This window comes from Cibotium barometz, chromosome 42, assembly GCF_041138505.1.
Source record: "Cibotium barometz isolate CiBa-2024 chromosome 42, ASM4113850v1, whole genome shotgun sequence".
Lineage (NCBI taxonomy): Eukaryota > Viridiplantae > Streptophyta > Polypodiopsida > Cyatheales > Cibotiaceae > Cibotium > Cibotium barometz.
Genome location: NC_141087.1, coordinates 41,962,410 through 41,984,026, shown reverse-complemented (window position 1 = coordinate 41,984,026; position 21,617 = coordinate 41,962,410). Strand labels below are relative to the sequence as shown.

General features: G+C 40.0%; 1 protein-coding gene across 1 annotated transcript; it reads left to right on the top strand.

The window, feature by feature from the left end:
• The first annotated feature begins 19,226 nt into the window (after window positions 1-19,226).
• LOC147614490 (uncharacterized) lies at window positions 19,227-20,900 on the top strand. The gene is made up of 2 exons (XM_086780468.1): window positions 19,227-19,376; window positions 19,974-20,900. Exon 2 carries the CDS (start codon window positions 20,101-20,103, stop codon window positions 20,872-20,874), a length of 774 nt encoding a protein of 257 aa, XP_086636594.1. The 5' UTR covers window positions 19,227-19,376; window positions 19,974-20,100; the 3' UTR covers window positions 20,875-20,900.
• The last annotated feature ends 717 nt before the right edge of the window (window positions 20,901-21,617 follow it).

Sequence of the window (21,617 nt, the reverse complement as noted above, 5' to 3'; positions counted from 1 at the left end):
AATATGATTTGTCTCAAGGTGAGTGAAAAGAATCTTTCCATTGGCCAATTCAACTTGCGTAGGTTTCCCTGATTTCTATTCTAAGACTAGCTTACGCAAGCATCCTGGGGAAATGAAAGAATGAGTACTGCTTGAATCAATCAAAAGCTTAAAAAGCTTACCCTGATACTCAGCTGGAGTATGGATGACAAAGAATTGGCGATTTGGCCCTTGGTTTTCAATTGCTGCATAAATCTGTCCTCTTTTCTCTTCCACTACTTCTGCTATTGTGACTGCTCTGGCTGCTGCAGTCTGAGGCGGAACACTTTCTCTTTGGTTGCCCCAGTTCTGGGAAGGAGTTCTAAGGCTACTCTTGGATAGAGGCAGATGGCTAAGCTGGAGTTTTGCCTGGGATTGCCCCGATTTTGACTAGATGGACCCTGATTTGACTGATAGGAAGGGACTGGTTTGTGCACTCTCGGTCCTTGACTTCCTTGTCCCCTTGACATGGCAGGAGTCGGCAGTCTTTCAGCTGGTGACCAAAACCCTGACATCCAAAACACCAGTTCTCACTTCTGAGCTCATCCCTGTGAATCCTTGAAAGAGGTGGGGCTCCTGAGAAAGTGTTATGTGGGAAGGGTCTTCGTTCACTTTTGAATCTCCCAGTATCCTAATTCTGATTTGGGCCTTGCTGTCTCTTTGGGGGAGGATAGTTCAAAGTACTTCCTGGGGTTTGGAATCTTTTAAAATTAGATGGTGCACGCTTTGGCGGGACCTTAACTACAAAGGCTTTGGCAAAGTCCTTTGCCATTCTTACTGCTTCAGCCATTGAGACAGGTTTGGCATTCTTTACTATGGCTCATTCATTCCTCGAATGAATCTGGCCATCAGCTGCTCTTCATCCAATTGCGGGGAATATTTAAGGAGAAGGGCAAAAGCTTGATGGTACTCTTCAATTGTCCGGCTATCTTGCTTTAGTTCCAAGAACTCATTCATTTTAGTTTCAAGGAAGCCCGGAGGACAAAACCTCTTTCTGAGGTAAGCTTTAAGATCGGTCTAGGTCTGGGTATTCCGGTCGAGACAGTTAGTCTCATAGTGGTTCCTCCAAGCGACCCTAGCCGTTTCCACAATCTTTAACCTGGCGAGAGCCATCTTGCTTCTCTCATTGTAGCCAATTACATCAAAGTATTCCTCCATTGCCTCAATCCACTTTTCCACTACTTCACCTAACTGATCCCTTTCCTCCATTGCCTCAATCCACTTTTCCACTACTTCACCTAACTGCTCCCCTTCACCCTTGAAGGGACCAAGTTGGGATCTGTGCAGGGCTTTTCGGACATCCGGATTTAACTCTTCGTCATCGGTTAGAGGATCCAGTTGCCTTGCACAAGCCGCGTGCCTCATGACTCTGACTTACTCTAATAATTTTATTAACCATTCACAATCATGAAAATAATTTGGATTTTTTTTTTGTAAAACATCATTTATTATCAAAAGTTTTTGATATATACATAGAGCATCACGGCTCCCAAAATCACTGCCTCAATCGTATACGCATAAAGAAGCAAAACTGTGAAGGAGACATGCCATGGTACACACGATTCATTACAGAAAGAGGTGCAGTAATTCTACTTCTAGGGATAAAGCGGCTAAGAAGCCTAAAAATTTGGTATGAAATTCTCAAGTTCCTGGGTGAATGATCAAAGAGTTGCACATGCTGAACAAGCCCTAGCCTTATCAGAATCATGGCTAAGTAAATATTTTGCATGAGCCTCTCTAACGTTGACTGGTACTCACATTAATACATCGTCCTCCATAGAACCACATATACCGACGTTGCTCTAGAGGATCAGGAAAGTAAAGACTCTCAAAATGACATGCAAGTCTCACTCTGCTTACTCGGGTCGTAGAGCAGAGTTGATGAGGTGCTCGATGCAAAGGCTATCATATCCTAACTCTGGGAGAGTTCAGGAATGCCAGATAGATTTGGGGTATCCATCTATAAATTTCCAATTCAATTTATGAGTTTTCAAATTTTGAAGTTCATTCAACATAAGATTAACAAGTGAAAACATTATTTCCCAGATTTACTTTAAAAATTTAAGCAATTTCTGTTGCTGTTACGTAAATTTACGACAAGGATCTGATACCAACTGTGAGATCCCACTGCCCCCTCTGCACACTGGTGGATTCCCAGATAGTAGCAAGTGGAAGTAGCTTCCTCTTGTGCGGGGCAGGGTTTCTCACTTGGGGCCTCGCCCTCGAATGTCCGGGCACGAGATAAGTTGGTGGTCATTCCGAAAACCGAAATCGAGAAAATTTTCCCTGCCCAAAAAACGAGGACGATTCCACCATTTTTCATTTTCTTAATGAATTTCTCTAATGCAGTCAAGATACTGAACTAACCATCTGATTAAATCAGATAGAAGGGAAACTATTACAGACTTAACTTGAAGGAATCAATGATTTTTTCCTAATTGAATCAGGCACAGTCGTTGATCTATTCATCAGAGAAGTCTTTAGGCTTTTAATTAACTACTCGAGTTCTAAGCGTATTCCTATTGATCAATTTTATTATTAAAACTCTACTGATTCCAGCCTAACCCCATCCGGCCCATGGGTTAGCCACCGCCCAACCACTGGAATTGGTAGAAGTAGACAAGTACTCACCCACCCATAATTGAATGTCTTTCTTAACTTTTGCTTTAGAATACAGATACGCACACACTCCTCTTTAAACTTTAACTTTTAAAACAATCCATTGACAAACAATTATTGGTTACAGATGTCATAACTCAAAATTTCCATTCAATCCTTGTTTCTCACAAAACAGTATCACTCTGGACTCTCCGTTGAGACTAGCAAGTCAGCAACGAGATCCAGTAATAGATTACAATAATTTTCTCGTCATCATACATATATATATATCTTCCACGACATACGCATGGGTGTCCTAAGCACCGCGAGCCCGTGCATCACCTGGTCAGAACCCTCCAGGATCCTCCTTAGGTGTCTTGGCACTTCACTCAGGGAACTTCACTCAGGGACTGCTTCGTCGGCCCTCGCCCATCGTACCGGAAGCACACCATTTCCACCATATCCAGGTTGGTCAAGACCTGGACAGGTTTTTACCACGTGAGCCATCCTTTGAACACTCCCCGCCAACTGTTGCAACAGAACTTCCCTTAGAAAAACACATATACCAATGCTCCCTCCTAGCATTCTGGCAGAAGATAGTCCTTTAATAAAATAGGGTTTTTATGCAAGTTTTCAGTTTTGATTTTCTTTTGAATACAATGAGTATATCTCAATTCCATATCCCAAGACTTCTAGATCACAGGTATGGATTCCCATCCAAGCAAAATTCCTCGAATTCTGTAATCTTGATCCTAGATCAAAATCAAAGGTCTCAATTTAATTTCAGATTCGGTGGGTGATTTGATTGAATTTTCTTGAACTGGTCACATCGTCTTTTCTTAATTGAAACTGACGAAGGAGATTAAGTCATGGTCATAGTCTGATTCAGGGTTCGAGTTTGGAAAGGTTCTCCCTGAACTATCTTTCTCGAAGGGTAATATTTCAATTACTACTTTATTGAATTTCATTCATTGAGTATTTTGCTTAACTAAATTCAAAACTACACACGTATTCCTATGAGGAATAAATTAATCATTTATCTAAAATTCTGACTTCGATAGATCTTTTGAATTTTCTCATTACCATCCTAGAGAATATGAAATAGTAGAATTTTCTTTCACAGAGTATTTACTTATTCATTTACCAATATTCATGGGATTTAAACAATGATTAAAGAGAACTCTCATTTTGATATATATATTTTTTGTATGCATCTATTTATGCGCATAAAATCCAACTTCTATGGAAATAACACTTTTATATAAAAGAAAATCCTTTTATGCATCTATTTATGCATAAAAATCAATTTTGATGAAACTAACACTTTTATAATAAAAAATTCTTTTATGCATCTGTTTATGCATAAAAATCAATATTGGTGAAAGTAACACTTTTATAATAAAAAAATTCTTTTATGCATCTATTTATGCATAAATTCAATATTGATGAAAGTAACACTTTTATAAATAAAAAAAATTTCTTTTATGCGTCTTTCTATGCCTAGAATGAAAATAACACTTTTAGAACACACAAACGATGGGGATTACTCTTTTTGAATAATAAAAGATAAAACTTATTTCATTAAATTTAAGACAATTTTGCCATAACCTCCTTTGTATGGCTGACCATTTTTCAAATTTTCCTATCCTTAAGTCACTTATTAAAAATTATCCCCAAATGGTTTAAAGCATTCTAAACTAATCAAATTATCCCCAAATGGTTTAAAGCATTCTAAACTAATCAAATTTCACTTTTAAAAGAGAAATAATATGAAAAGTTTAATTCCAACAATTAGATTACTTATCTAGGATAAAGAAAGACTGAATTTAAGAATGAGAGAGGGGGAAAGCCTTTCCAACAAGGCATAGCATCATTTTACATTTCAAAGAAAATAAAAATTAGAAAACCATTTAAAAAGAATAAAGAAAAAGTAGGATTTCCAGCTTACATGAATTTTTGAGAGCTTTCCTTTGGCTTGATGGTTTGAGGAATCTACTCTTGTTTGCAACAAGAGTGGCCACCAATTCTTTAGAGGAGGGAATGGTCAAAAACTAATGAAATATTAAGAAATTCATAGTTTTTGGCTCTGGGAGGAGTAGAGTAACAGTGCATAAAACACTATTGATGGTTTGAGGGATCTACTCTTGTTTGCAACAAGAGTGGCCACCAATTCTTTAGAAGAGGGAATGGTCAAAAACTAATGAATTATTAAGAAATTCACAGTTTTTGGCTCTGGGGAGGAGTAGAGTAACATTGCATAAAACACTATTGAGTTTCTACAAAGGGGGAGGCTTTTATTTATAGGAAAAAGTGAGCTTCTAACCAAGCAAACTGATTCTAGAATTTTTCAGATCAGTTTAGTCAACTTTTGACCATTTTTGGGTCATTTTAGCTTACTTTTTGGAACTAGACTTGAATTAAGAGAGAGGAGAGATGAAATATCTCAATATTTGAGAATTTAAAACTCCACCACACATGTGAAATAGGCGCCTCCTTCATGAGGGAAAATCCCCACTCTGAGGTGTCAAAAATTCATTTTTTTAGTATTTTCTTTGGTCCTTAGTCCACTCTTCATCTTATGTGAGTATTTACTCATTTTTGGGGGGATTTTCTTTATTTCTTCTATTTATCTCCTCCCTACATTTGGATGAATCTGATTGGCCCCTCAGAACCTTAATTTAAATTTTTTTGAAAATCTGGACCCCTAGGATAAGGCCTTTTGAACAGATTATAATTGATTTCTAATGCACCTTCTGAAAATCTTTTTGAACTTCTGTTTTGGGGGAATTTATTTTAATAAGAAGAGATATTTTTCCATCCAAAAATATCTAAAATGTGAATAACGTCTCTCTAGAACATTTTCTCTCTAGGCAAAAACAGGTAGAAACAAGATCTTTTATATTTCTGAAGAGGGATTTGATTACAGGGGAAGATACTGGACATCTTGAGGGGTTGGAGAGGAATCTTACAAAGCAAGATCTTTACATCAAAGATCTCTGCATCATGGTCCCCCGTAATGATCAGGTCATCTACATAGATGACAACAAGCACAACCCCTGTATCACTGTGTCTCACATACAGCGAGAAATCTGCATTGGCTATATGAAAGCGAATAGTGACAAGATATTCAGAAATCTTGTCAAACCATGCTCTTGGTGCTTGTTTATAGCCATACAAGGCTTTCTTCAACCTGCAAACATGCTCGAGGTGACTCACATCCTCATAACTAGGTGGCTGCAACATATACACCTCTTCTTCCTACAAATTCCCATGCAAGAATGCATTCTTTACATCCATCTGATGTAAAAACCATTGCTTTGACACAGCCACTGCTATCACAACTCTCACTGTTGCCATCTTGGCAACTGGGCTAAAGGTTTCCTCATAATCAATGCCATATGTCTGCGCATATCCTTTGGTTACTAGTCTAGCCTTGTACCTGCTTATGCTTCCATCACTACTATGTTGTTTTACTTTGTACACCCACTTGCATATCCAATGGCTTTCTTGCCTTCAGGCAATTGCACTAAATCCCAAGTCTCATTTCCATATAGTGCATCCATCTCCTCATCCATAGCGTTCTCCCAACACACATTTCCAACAGCCTCATCAATGCATGTGGGCTCTACAACCTGTACAACTTTTGCCATGTATGCATAGTGATGTGCCACATAACTATCATAGGTAAACCTCTGCACAGGATTCTTCACTCTCCTAGATCTTCCCAGCTTTGCATTCATGGCTTCCATAGCATTCTTTACACCAGGTGTTCTCATAGCTGGTATCCCAAGATCCTCATCAAGGCTCATCTCTGAGCCACTAGACTCTCCATCAACATGAGAATGCCCTGCAGAAATGTCAAGCATACTAAGGGGCTCAATCACTTTCTCTTTGCCTTTATGTGATGTACTAATCACATTTGCAGGACTGGTATTATGACGCAGCCTGCCACTCCATGGTCTATCAACTGAACCACTAGATGAGGACTCTCCTAGTCCACTCAAAGACTGTGATTGCTGACTTGCATTCTGTGCAACCACATTTCCACTCACATCAGCCCCAACAGCTTCTTTTTCAGCAGCATACCAACTGCTCATCTCATAAAAAAAACATCCCTGTTGCTTACCCTCAACTCACGTTAGTAGGGTTATAACACTTGTATCCCTTTTGCTCAAGGGAATACCCAATAAACACACATTTTTCAGCGTTTGGATCCAGCTTAGTTCTCAGCTCATCTGGCACCTGCACATATGCAATGCATCCATTGACTTTCAGATGAGACAAATCAGGTTTTCTGCCAGTAAACCTCTCCTCTAGAGTTACATCATGTATGGCTACAGTTGGAGTCTTGTTCATGATGTAAACTGCTATAGAAACAGCCTCAGCCCAATAGCTATGCGGCATATACTTCTCTCCCATCAATGCTTGCATAATCTCAGCAATGCGCCTGTTTTTTCGCTCAGCAACTTCATTTTGTTGCAGAGTGTATCTGCATGTAAATTGTCTTCGAATACCATTCTTCTCAAAAATTCAGAGAACTCATTGGAGAAGTACTCTCCCCTTCCATCTGACCTTAGGCACTTTACATATTTCCTTGTTTGCTTTTCAACCATAACTCTGAAATTCTGAAAATGAGTGAACACCTCACCCTTCTCCTTCATGAAGTATACCCACACTTTTCTTGTGTGGTCATCAATAAATGTCACATAATACCTGCAGCATCCCATAGACAATGGTCTTCGTAGGACCCCATACATCTGAATGCACAACATCTAGTGCATTTCTGCTCACATTTCTGTCACGTGGAAATACATACTTTGTTTTATTTCCAAATTGGCATGCTTCACATATTTTCTGCATACCTTCAACTTTAAACTTTGGCAGTCGTGTCACAATTTCTTCAATCTGCATAGACTTCATTCTCTGCACATTCACATGTCCAATTCTTTTATGCCAAATGTCTGTGTTTGCAACAATTTCTGAACTATTTGCAAACATCGTAGTACTCACTTCAGGCATGTTTACATTCAATGTAAACATTCTGCCCACTCTGTTACCTTTTGTAACCTGCACTTGTCTTTAAGGTCTTCAACATGACAACCATCAGGGTTAAACCAAACCTGCAAACCCTGCTCAATCATCTAACCAATTGAAACCAAATTCTTTGTTATGTTCGGAACATGAAGTACATTTGCAAGGTACTTCACTTTGCCATCCTGCATAGACAATGGCACATCTCCAACATGGGCAATTGGATGAGCAGTGTCATCCCCTGTTTCCACAAAACATGGTCTTTCAAGGTTTTTCATCTCCTTGAACCACTCCCCATGACTTGTCATGTGGTTCAAAGCACCCGAATCAACGTATCATACATCATCTTTATGTGCTGCTTCAACATTTTCAGACATGGCATTAACGACATGCTGCATAACAAACAACCTTTCATTATCCTCATTGTTTTTGCTCGAGGATCATATAGTTATTTCGCTGCAATTTTCCATTTTGCATGTCAGCCCACTTATAACAATCTGCCTGCACATGTCCAGGCTTACCACAATAAAAGCATCCACGTGTATCATTATACTGCCTTTGCCAATTTCCACGACCTCTTTGACTCCCCTGCCTCTGAATTGGCCTCTTCCACCTATGTGTTGTTGTTGTTGTTGTTGCTACCGGCCATAATTCTGATTACCTGTTTGGCCACCTCCTTGGTCATGTCCACGGCCTCCTCTACCTCGTCCTCTTCCTAAACTTGTGTAGAAGGCCTGTTACTCTGAGCTGTTTTTGTTTTGTGAATACTGTTGGTCTTCACCCACCAAGCTCTTCTCTTCTATAATTAACATTGACACCAAATCTGTGAAATTGGAAATGTTTTCCCGAGTTTGAATAGACGTCTTAAACGCCTTGTATTGTGGCCCGAGACCACGTAGACAGACTTTCACCTTATCATCATCATCTACTGAAATGCCAATAGATGCAAGGGATTCCACAATACCCTTGATCTTCAATGCATAGTCATTCATAGACATACTCTTTTTCTCCACAGTTGAAGTTCATTCTTCAACTGTATCTTTCGTGCCTTGGTATTCGTTTCATAGAGTTTTACCAAGGTGTCCCACGTCTCTTTGGGGGACTTGGCATCCTGTATGTGCCCAATCATGGTGTCCTGTATATTGATAGAGAGCCAATACATAACTTTTCTAGCTCCTTGGTTCCAATCCTTGAACTCTTTCACATCTGCAGCAGTCGGATTGATCTCTGGTATCTCCGCGGTGCCTCTTCATTGCTCACCTTCTATGTAGTCCCAGTAACCCTTTTCCATCAGGAAATTTGTCAACCTGAACCTCCAAGCATGGAAGTTGTTCTTATCAAGCTTCTCAGCAACAATCTGGTTTATGCCATCATTTGATATCTTGCCAGACACACAAATTGTTCTTATTAAGCTTCTCAGAAATAATCTGGTTTATTCTATCATTTGATATCTTGCCAGATACATAAATTTACCAGAAACAGCACTCTGGTTTGTCCTGGCACAAACTGTTGTATTTTCTGCAGCGGTACTGTACTACACTCAAATGTCACAACCACCAGTGACCTCAATGTGCATACATACACCCAATGGCAACTGTTGACCTCCTTGCAGCACACACAATGTCTGCACAACCAATCTGTCTTCCTGCAGTTCTTAAAACAGAGTTCTGCTGCACAAAATTGATGACTTACCCGCAGTGCTTGAAATCGCCTGCTTTTCGAAAAACAAAGATCCTAACGCGCCCGAAATGCGTTTTTGGCCCAAAAAATAATGTCCGATAGGACTGATAGGACAGTATAATTGCCCTATAGCTTTACTCCCGAAAAGAAAGCTCCTCAATCAGAGATCGTTTGTCGGTGCCTCCCGTAGAGCTCCTGAGACAAGGGTGTAGTTGCCAACACAAATAGGAAAGAGTAGTTGAAGCTCTTACCCTCGTACCGCTTCCTGTGCTTCTCTTGCTTGCAGCTCAGCCCTTAGCATGAACCAGGCTCTGATACCATGAAAAGATGCAGGGGAGAAGAGAGCTTGAGCTCTTGCAAGCACACACACACTCACAAAACCCTAAAAGAGAACACACAAGGTGAGAGGCTGAAAATCTTCTTCTTCTTCACACAACACTCAACACACCATATACAAAGATAAGAGTACACACAATATGAAAAGGTACTAGTACACACAATATGAAAAGGTACTCAACCAAATACATACTAGGGTTCTCTATAGTGTGAACCCAACTAAATGAGCTGGCGCTATAACTATGCCAATCTCTAGAATGGTGTCACACAGCCTGTCATCCCAGTGGCTGCATATCACCCATGATCTCACCAACCATGCCAGTGGTATAAGTGTGGGGCCTATCCCCTAGGCAGGTTATCAGTGTCCACCGCCTCACTAGATGAGCTTGATATCTCAACACTGCCTGCACTTCTTCTTATGTCCTATCATCAGGCATAAGCACTTGTTGTGGAGGGGGTGGTTCGATGGTCACAATTGCAGCAGGTGCAACATGAGCTGTATTGAAAAGGATATCAATGTGAATGCTCCCTGCTTGAAACGATGAGAGTAAACCTAGTGTCTCTCTGGAGTTAACCTTAACTTCTTCATCATATGGTCTGTAAGTTGTAAGGTTTAGTTCAGAGGTAGCGGTTGAGGCCGAACCTCTGAGGTAGCTAGCTACGCTAAAAAGACTAGTAGCTAGCTTGGCTGATGAGACCTAGTTAGGTTTCTCACTTCTTGGGACTAGGGATCCTTCGATTGACTCAAAATTTGACGATGTATTACTAGCCCCCTAGTATAGGTCCTTATACAATGTTATATTGGGTTCCGACCAAAGGTCTTGAGCCTAGTGTCGCTGGTACATACCTAGCTTGATAGATGCACTATCGTCTATATCGGCCTCTAATACATGCCCAGATCATAGGTGCATGTGATTATAAGGTGCAGAAAGGTCTTACAGATGCCCCGTACAAGTTTGGAAATTCTTATTTTTTTAAAATAAATTTTTTTTGATTTTTTTATTGGATTGGCCAAAGTTTTTCCAAAACATGTCTTTTGTGTTTCTTTACCCGTTTAGCATCAGAAATAGTGTATTTTTTTCCAGGTTAGTCAACAGGCCCTGGCTCCCATAGTTAAGGAAGCTCCTTAACTATGTAAAATTATAAAATTTTTGGGTGTTACACAAGTTATGTCAACACGATCACAACAACCTAAAACATATGTTAGGCACTTTCCAAAAGAAAATTACACTTTTTGCCCATGGACCTACCTTTTCACTTTTCACTTTTCACTTTTTATTTCACTTTTCAGTTTCACCAAAAGGGGTTTTTCTAGAATCTTTGACTTGGGGCTTGCACGCATTAAATATGTCCAGCCACACAAAACAGACTTTTGGAAATTTTTGGCTAGTGGCCTAAAATCTTGCACGCATTAACTGCAGCCTGCGAATCAAAATTGTTCAAATTAGGAAGAGGATTAAGTTTAATTAACTTGTGTTAATTACACTAATGCAAAAATTAAAAAAATAAAATTTTTTGTGTGTGCTAATCCTCCCTTAGTTTCTGTTATTGTCCCAATTTCTCCACATAAGGAGTCGAAACTGGGATAAACCTAGAAATCGATTCTATGATCTGTTTTACCCAATTCTTTCAATTTGATGCTTAATTGATTGTTTTTTTATTTCAAATTTGAAAAAATGCTAAAAGTAAAAAATGCAGAAATCACAAATCGAACTTGTAAATGGTTTATGAGAGAAGAATTAATCTAAATGCACTAACTGCAACACTTACACGAAATGAAAAACAAGAAGAAATTGAGAAATATGTAGGAACAGCAGAAATCGACAACAATGCCACAAAATGGACACATTTTTCAGCAGTTCATTGCTACCCTTCTTGAAAAAATAGAAAATAGAATTTGAGTAAAATTCATTCATACACACACATGCATTCAAAATGCACTGTGGCTATGCAGAAGGGTTATTCCCCGGTAGCAGCGCCATTTATGGGAAGCCCTTACACCATAGAAAGAGTGCAGGAACTAGCAATGTCATGGATCTTTGCCTAACCGCACTCGGGAGCATAAGTAAGCTCAAATTGAGAAGTGAATCTACCATAACCTAGCCCACAATTGCATAAGCAAGATGTATCACTCACCTCATGTGGATGCTTATGCTTAGATTCTCATAGGAGACAATGTTGTCGTGTAGCCACACTCCAAGCTCCACTCCAACACCACTGCCGCACTTCAATGGAAGCTCGACCCTCCTCTCACTCAATCACACACAGTCATTCTCTCACATACATGTAAGCAAGCACACAAGAGCTCAAATAAGAAAGAAAATAATAGCATAGGAGGGTAGAGAAGAAGAGCACTCTCTTGAATTAGCATAAGAGAATGAGTGGTGATACTACAAAATGACCCTTATCTTGGCTCCAAGCCTTCGCACCACCTTGGGCGACCATACTTAAAAAAAGATCGATTTGGCTATTAACGGCCGCCTAGGCTTGTGCAAACACTTAATCTAAGAATACAATCTCCATAATTAATCATGTGGTGTGCCTTTCATAGAAAAGCCCGCGATCATACACGTAAAATATACAATGATGCTGGAGCATTGAGAACTCTATGCTAACCCTATAAGCATAAAACCCAAAAAAACACAAAACTCTAAAAGCTCTATGCATGCTTAGATCTAACCCTAAAAGCATAAAACCTAAAAATTCTAAAATTCTAAAAGAATTAAACCCTAAAAAGCCCTAAAAGTATAATAGAAAGGAGTGATCTCTTACCTTAAGAAGTTAGGGTTGTGGGTTGTTGACTTGAATAAGCCTACAAAATATCAACAAAATAAAACAAAAAGTTAAAAAGTATACTACATTTTAACATATGATAAAGCAACAGGAGAAGTGACAGAGGAGAAGGGGAAGAGGAGAAAACAAGGTGAGTCCCTTTATCCCTAACCCTAATACAAACTTAATAGAAAGTTTGTGGTTTATGAAACCGTAACCCTTGCTTCTAAATTGAAAGCCTAATAGAGAACCTTGATGGAGAGATCTCCATCAAAGCTCTGTATTTGCACTTCTATGTAAAAGCTAGGGTTAGGGCAAGGCAAAAGAGAGAGGAGAAAGAGAAAGAAAAGAGAGGAAAAGGAAGAGAAAAGCTCACCTCAAAGCATGGATGAAGCTTTCCATGAAAGCTTGAGAGTAAAGAAGAAAGGGATGAGGCTTTTCATGAAAGCTTGAGATTATAAGAGGGAGAGAATAGCACATACCTTGGAAGAGGATGAACTTTGATGCAGGGAGACATGGAAGGGATGGAAATGCCCTAGGTGTGGGAAGAAGAGTTGCTGCCCCATCAATCCACTATCGTCTTGGCCATGTGCCTCAAAGGGGATAGATAGAAAGAATCCTGGTGGTGATGATTTAGGCAGGAGTACTAGGAGTACTAGTTTGCAGGTCACTACTAAGTAGCAAAATTTTGCTGCTAGGCAGCGTTAGCTACTGTAAACGATACATAGCAGCAAAACCCTAGGCCACTTTTCCACTTGGTAGTTATGGATAGCATATGTCATTTTAAGCTAATATTTGTTGACTTGTGGTTTGATTGTAGATGTTTGACAGTGAACAAGGGCTGGATGTAGGTTCCAAAGCATGGTTGGGAGAAAAGATACGTTATATGTGTCATTGATGCAAGGGCCAATATATACGACAACGTCATATAACAATTGATCATCTCCTTACATATGGGCTTCATGAGGCATTGTGGCATGACCAAGTGCAGATGATGACATGGAGGAGAACCATAGGAGAGTATTACACAATATGCCACACCATTCCATGACATCGGGTAGATTGCGATAGGTGGCAAGGCTTCATATGGAAAGCATGGTTGAGAATCATCGCATAGAGCCAACGAATGAGGTACCTCCCCCATTGCCACATGAGGAGGAAGTGGATCTCATCATGGAAGACATGGTGAATTATTTCCTTGAGCGAGAGGTCATAGATGATAGAGAGCAAGCTCTAATGTCACAAGAGGAGAAAACCTTGCATAGAGAGGCAAGCACCCATTTGTATGAGGGATGTTCATACTCTACACTCCAAGAAAACTTGGAGCTATTAAACTTACAAACAACTTATGGATGGAGTGATGCAAGTGTCACAAGTCTTCTTAGGTAAGATCCAATCAATATATTCTCTTAAATAGAAAATGTCTCTTGTTTTATATACTCTCCTTGTAGATATTTTGACATATGTTTTCTTATGTTATGTTGTAGGCTTCTCAAGAAGATTCTTCTCCCTCAAAATATCTATTGCCACACTCACGACATGGGTCTTGTAAATTGCTCTCTATGCTTGGTATGGATTATACAAAAATACACGCATGTCCCAATGATTGCATGGTAGTTAGAGGAGTTAATAAAGATGCAACACAATGTCTAAAATGTGTAGAGAGCCAATAAAAAATTGATTTGCAAGGAGACAAAATTCCCTGAAAGGTGTTGAGACACTTTCCTATCATTTCTCACATCCAACAGAGGTATAAATGTAAGGGAATTGTAGAACTCATGAGATGGCGTGCAACTCTCATTTCTCAAACAAAGGTATCATGAGAATTGGCTGATTCACCAGCATGGAAACATGTGGAGTATTAATGGCCAGAGTTTAAAGATGAGCCCCGTCACTTATGTGTTGGCTTGGGCATGGATGGTGTTAACCCATTTGGCTTTAAGTCCGCATCATGGTCGTCTTAGCCTATTGTATTGATCATCTCTCTATTTTTTTATGCCATCGATACTGCCTTACGAAGCCGAAAGATGCTTTGAGATATACACAAAAGACTCTTGTGTTGTCAACCGTCCCTCTTTGCCATGCTTTCTTCTAGCCTTGCTCTTTGTCTAGCAAAGTCCTTTAAGGTTTTCATGAACCTTTCAAGAAAAAATATCCATCGAACATAAACAATACCACAAAGTTCCACTTCATCAACCAAATGTATCACAAGATGCAATTGGCTAGTGAGAATTGTTCTAGGAAAGTTTTCCTTGATCATACACACAGCCTCAATAGAATTGAGATGAGCCATCTCAATGGATGAAGGATCTATCTCCTTTAAGAATATGTTCCTACATACATGGCAATCATGTGTACTATTTATTATACATAACTTGTGATTCCATGAGAATACCAAATATTAAATATAACCTAGATAGTGAATTCAAGAGAAGACTCATATCTCACCAAGCTTCACATTTTGTAAAATTGATGATGTTTGTCATACACCACCTTCTTTAGTGTTGGTCCATAAATCGAACATGCATGATGTCTAGAGGTTGCTAAACCTATTTTAAAATTGAGATGATTGAGAGGTAGAGTAAGAGAAGTTTAAAGTTATAAAGTGCAAGTACCTTTTGGAACTGTTAGCTATTAGAAAACTTGGACCAGAATTGGAAAATGGGTTTGTTGTAATACATGGATACAAGGCCAATGGGGGGACTAGATCTTATGGAGATGGTCAACTAGTGGTGGAGATGCTGATTTAATTTTCAATATAATTAGGTTCTGTTAATTAGGTTCTGTTGTCTATGGGAGGTACTAGGAATACTAGAAATAACATAGTCTTTCAAAAAGTAACCAATCTAGGGATATATGTGATAGAGCTGATGCATAAATGTATACACATGTGTTGGTCTATTTACTATGTGAATAATCTGAATAAGGAAGAGATGTATGTTGTAGATGATTCAGGCCCTGCAAGTAGGCATAGTTTGATTCATATTCCCTCCAGGGAGACTTTCATACATACTGGGCTGAGCCTAACATGTTTTCTCTATGTTTTTCAGGACATTACAGGGTTATATTAGAAGCCAAAATTAGTAAAGTTTGGACCAAAGACCAAAAGGTGGAACCTCAAAGAGAAGCACATTGTTTACACTTATGTGGCCTTTATTGTTGAGAACCCTGTTGGAACCAGACCAGTAGTGAAAAATTGGACAAAGAAAGGTGAGGTCTTGGAGAAGAAGTCACCTAAAGGTTGCACAACTGAAGCCTTGATTGAGGTTTGTATTCAGTTAGGGTATCAGATCTCTTTAGGGCAATCTTCTTTTGTGCTAGAAGATGACAGATGGTCTTTAATTTGTGATTTGTTGAACATGGTCTGAATATAATGCTGGGAAGCTGGATGTAAAGATGTAAAGTTTCTTTTTGGTAATATATATATATCTATTGGTCCCCAAAAAATAAGAAGAGTATGAGTATGCACGAGGATGTAACCCTCAAGTAAGTATATTCTTCATCTACGTGTCATGCTTTGATCGTTATATACCTTGTTTAATGTACTATACTAAATGTCATGCTTTTGGTTAATGTTACTACAAACTATATAATGCAATATAGTCAGAGGGAAGACACTTTCGCATGGAGCGTGTGGATTCTAAAAGAAACACATTTGATTGTGGTGTGATGGCAACTTTTGAGCAAGAAATTCGAGCTAGTAAACATGATACCAATGTCATAGAGGATAATCTTAAGTGTTTTACTATTTGAGATATTCTTGAGGTTGGGTTTAGAGCATTTAGTCTATTCATCTTTGATGTCAAATGGTTCAAGGTGGTATATAGAGGTACTCAAGCAACCATGAAGAAACATCCAAATGGGTTTTTTAAAATTGATTTCACCAAGTTTTGAAATGATGAGAAAGATACTTTCGTACTACCACAACACTATCAACACGTTAGTAACCCAACCAATCTCACCAGTAAATTTTGATGTAGTATAATGAAAGTGTAACCCCTTTTCTTTGTGATTTTAGATTGTGTTTTCATGCCAATCGAATTGATCCAAAGTGGTGGTATGTTATACAAGTTTTCCCTCATTCAAAACATATCTTTCAAGATCAAGATATTGAGGGTGAATCTCTGGATGAGGTGCAATTACTACCTCAAATTAACTCATTGGAAGAAGACAATGATGAAAATGACGAAAACAATTTAGAGAAGGCTGATCAAGAGCATGAGGAATGTCAATCCGAAGAAGATGATAAGCCACCTATCGATCATGATAATGCTTTATTGGATAATGATAGTGATATTGATATGAGAAGTTCTAATATCTAGAGTTTACCTTTGTGAGGAGAAGCAGAAGGCCTATTTGATGGTGCAAGCAAGGGCTCAAAAGGGGGATGCTTAGAGGAGCAGGCACACATGTGGAAATGGAGTTGTGGCAAGCTAAAAAGCACATGAATAGGACACATCCTAGGTAGCACAACAAGGACTCCAAGCTCATATCATTTTTTGTAAAAGCTATAAAAAGACTAGTATTACCAACATTTTTTTCTAAAAATAACTAGGTACAAGATTCCACCACTAAATGTTGTGTGTGTGTGTGCGCGCGCGCGAATTTTCATTTCATATTATTTTAAAGTGAATAGTTATAGATCTTTTTATGGTAAAAAATTTGAGCAATTTTTTTTCCAAAATAAGCAAAAAATTCACTATGTAAGTGACGACTGCATTTCTTTTAGCTATTTTTGCACAAGAGGCAATTCATTTTGCTTTTGGAAAAAAAAGAGAGTTAAATGTTATCTTGAGGATGTGGGAAGTTACAATCTTTTAACATATGTGGCCAAAGAGGGTTTTACATACATTTTACATATTTAGTCTTTGGATGGCTAAAGGCCTTATTAAATGTATTTTATACTAATGAATAAATAAACATAAAAAATACTCACTACATGTAATATAATAATATCTAAGATACCAAACACCTCAAAGGATGGGGGTACTTTTTTGGTGGGATTTTCTTTATGAGATAGCCAGTAAAATGGTGTGTTTTAACTTTTTTTACTTTTATGTTTTCCCCTCTATGCATATGCACGTGCTTTCCTTGTGCACTATGAGAGTCTTGCAAATGCCATAACTTTGTAAGGAAGAATCAAAATGTTATCATGTTTATTGTCAAAATGATCAGAGGAGGCTAAAAAAAACCCATTTGTATTAAAATTACAATGTTTCAACACCCATATTAAGGGAGAAAGGAAATGAAAGGGTACGTTTTTTTGTTTTTTGGTGCCCTCCTTCCCCCACCTTTCTTGTTCCCTTGGAAGCACACAATGGAAGCTTGTGTCGGCACAAGCTTCCTGGTTGTGGTTAGGGAAGGAATAGTTTAAATGGCCCCCCAAGCACACAAGGGAAGTTTACATTAACAGAAGCATCTCATGTGTGCTTGTGGGATCCTTTTTTCTATGGGTTAAACCATCAAAATGGTGCATTTTTTAACCTTACCTTGAAAAGAATAGAAGTAAAAGATTTTTTTAAAAATAAACGTCACCATTTTGGTGACTAACTCATGTAGAAAAACTCACCAAAAAGAACATTCCCCTAAAAAGGAACCATGTATGAAAGAATAAGTATAACAACAAGGTCGTAGAGTATGGAGTTTTATGAGTCATGACACATTGACAAACATTCAAAATGATAGGTCAACCACAGGTATAAATTATTATCACTGGTAAGATCACTACGTTATGCAATGCTTACATTTAGTTTAAGAATTTAGAATAGTGTAGTCCACAATGCACACATATTGTGACTTTCTTACCTATGCTTATACGGCCGGTCAGTCTGGACACATGAGGCATGTGCAATGGGTGTTTTCCAAATTGCATGGGATGATGGCTTTGAGCAGCAGCTGCGTTTTTAACAGGATTGGTTTGATTCATTAAAGCGTGGGACGGGACTCTCTAGCTAATCTATTATCAATGATAATTTGTGTCCGTGACAAAGGTGAATGTGAACGTCGTCGTATAGAATTAGCTGAACAGGTGAGATGCAGTTATTAGAAAGAGAGTGCAGAGAACGCCTAAAATTAAGGTCTCCAACCAACTACGCAGCTACATTCGCGTTGTTGCACTGATCGCTCATCCAACTATAGGCAAGAACGCTCGTGGGCGGCAGTTAAAAAGGCCGGAGCTCAAGGGGAAATGCAGGAAATTCATCAGTTACCCGATCAGAGGGACTATTCTGGTAGAATCGACGCCACAGAAGCTGGCTTAATTTGGGCTTGGCTGCCTGTCCTCTGGCAGCAGCTTCTGACTCTAATCTGCACTTCACTATAGAGAGCTGGTAAACGTCAGTGCTGATGAAGTCGAGGATTACAGCCCTGGACAATCCGTGCCCTAATGGCTCCGTTTAGGTCTGAACTTTAGAATTTACTAATGGTAGGATCAGGGCCGTCTCGTGTAAGGTAATGCCAGCTTTGCCAGTAGAATTTCGAGTCGGTTGAGTACCTATTTGTAGTAATTGTATCCATTATTCCATAGCTATGTGTAATTTCCTCTCTTTGGGATTGAAAATTTGTTGGAAAATCAGAATCGCTGTAAAAAAATAATACCGATGGTCTCCCGGCCTTATAATAGACTATAACCATTGCTGCCGCATCGTGTCTGTGCTTTGCATTCACTTGGGCCAACTGGTAGACATAGATTTTGGCTGCCAGCTGCAAGGGCTTCTAATAAATATATGGCTTTAGTGCAGCGTGAGTTTTATCGTGCCTGTGTTGTCCCTTCACCTAACTAGATTTCATGAGCATCGATCTCGAAGGTACACAGCGCATTAGGTGACTTTGAGCTCCAGCTACTCCACCAGAACGGTTCCATTCCAAAGTTCAAACCTCACGCCGAGCCATTTTCATGTATACATATTGAGCGCAAACAGGAAGAAGATTGCGGCTCAAAGGTAACACATACAATACCAGCACTACATTCTCCTACCTTCTGTTCATCCTGTATTTGAAGTGCTCTAAATGTGTGTGTGTGTGTGTGTGTGTGTGTGTGTGTGTTTTCGATGAGTAGATCCTTTTGAAGTAACCTCTTGCGTGCGCGCCCAAGGTGGTACACAATTGCGCCCTCAAAGCTTCATCCTGTATTTGTAGTGCTCCATGTGTGTATTTGTAATGCAGCTCCAAGTGTGTGTGTGTGTGTGTGTGTGTTTTCCATGAGTAGAGATCCTTTCGAAGTAAGATCTTGGGTGCCCAACCGTCGAAGGTGGTACGGTTGTGGCCGCCCACATTCCAGGAGGTTAACAGTTGTTGCCTCAGGGCAGGCTATCCGGGGTTCTCACATCAGAGTCACAAACCCACACCCGGCTAGGCTACTCGCCCGAACAAACCCAGACTCGACCTAGGTCTACTCCCACTAATTTGTGTTAATCCTGTATTTAAAAGATATCAGCTGTACATGCTCGCTCCTAATTTACTAATTAAGAAGATCCCTAAATGATTGTTCTCAGTATAATGATCGTTATGAGTACTCACCTTTCTCATATTGTATGTAGGACTTTTGAGGAGTCATCAGGAAACATCGTCAAGCTGCTGCATGTTCTTTCCATTGATTAGGCCGGCTTGATTAATTTTACCCTAACGTCAGATCCGTGGGCAAGCCTCGCCCTGCTCATATACCAGATGTCTGACTCGGAATCAGATGATTATTTGAGATTAACGCTGTCACCGCCAGGGTCACGCAGCTCACACTCGGAGACGTCGTCACAACCGACAGGACCTCCATTCATACAGAATCCTGCAGCTGCATCTTTGCCGTACGCCAACATCGAAGAGGCAACATCATCGCATGCAAAACACTATCATCAGCAGAGACCGCCGGTTGCAGTGAGCAGTTCTGGCAATACGCCGACGTCTGGCCGGCGGTCTGGAACGCAGCGGCGGGCGAGCGGTTCGTCGAGGGAGAAGGAGGAGCGCATACCGCAGCCGTATCCCTGGGCGACAGACAGGAGGGCGGGCGTGCAGCCGCTGGACGTGCTACGGGCGCGCGGCATCGGCAGCGTGTTCGGGGAGGTGAGCTGCAAGAAGTGCGACGGCGCACAGACCGTAGAAGTGGAGGTGGAGGCCGGCTTGGCAAGTGTGAGCCGCTTCTTCTTAACGAATCGCGGGAGCATGCACGACCGAGCGCCCATGGTTTGGTACAGTCCCCGCCTTCTGGACTGCCCTCTTTGCCTGCAGGGCGACTGCGTCCGCCCGTCCGTGGCTCCCAAGAAGCGCAGCATCAACTGGCTCTTCCTGCTCCTCACTCAGACCCTCGGCCTCTGCACTCTCGAGCAGCTCAAGTATTTCTGCAAGCACAACCGTAAGCACCGCACCGGCGCCAAAGACCGCGTCCTCTACCTCACCTACGCCGGCCTCCTCAAACAGCTCGATCCCACAGGCCCCTATGATCTCTAAGGCCCAACTACATTGTAATTTTGTTGTTGTTCTCATGCCGTTGCATTTAATAAATTGTTCTGATGCAGTTGCATTTAATAAATTGTTTCAGAATTTTCCGCTCAAAGCCGAAGTCCTTTTAAAAAAATTCACTATGTAGTATGTAGTATGAAAATAGAAAATACTTGCCCGTACTGTGCAATGAATTATACCATGTTTTTTTTGAATGGTGAAACATTTTCTGTTTTTTATTTTATTCTATGGTGAAACTTGAAAATGTTAATAGTGAGTAATGTGTTTGTTCATTGGGGTGCAATGAGTAAAAAAAGAAAATCAATAAATTAATGAGAAGAAGAGGAAGACTCTTAAATAGATCCGACTAAGGTTGAGAAACCGAAAAACGTGGGCTAGGTTAGTTTTGCGACGTTTCAAATTTGTGGATGAGATGTAAGTTTGTGGGCGAGCTGTAGATGTAACATTGGTTATATCATGGGAGACAAGCGGCCTTCTTCTACATGGTAGTCACACAAAGTTGAAACAAGCTAAACACTGAAAGGATGAATGTAAGAGACAAGGACAAACCCAAAGATATAAATAAACATAGCCAACGAGAGGCTATTCACGCCATCCACCAAGAGCTCCACCAATGGCCCTCCAAAACACTACCACCGCAGGAGATTTAGGCCCGTTACACATACCCCACTGCCCATGTATGGGTGAGGGATTGGGCGGGGGAGATTGCCTACCCATGAATTATGGGCGAT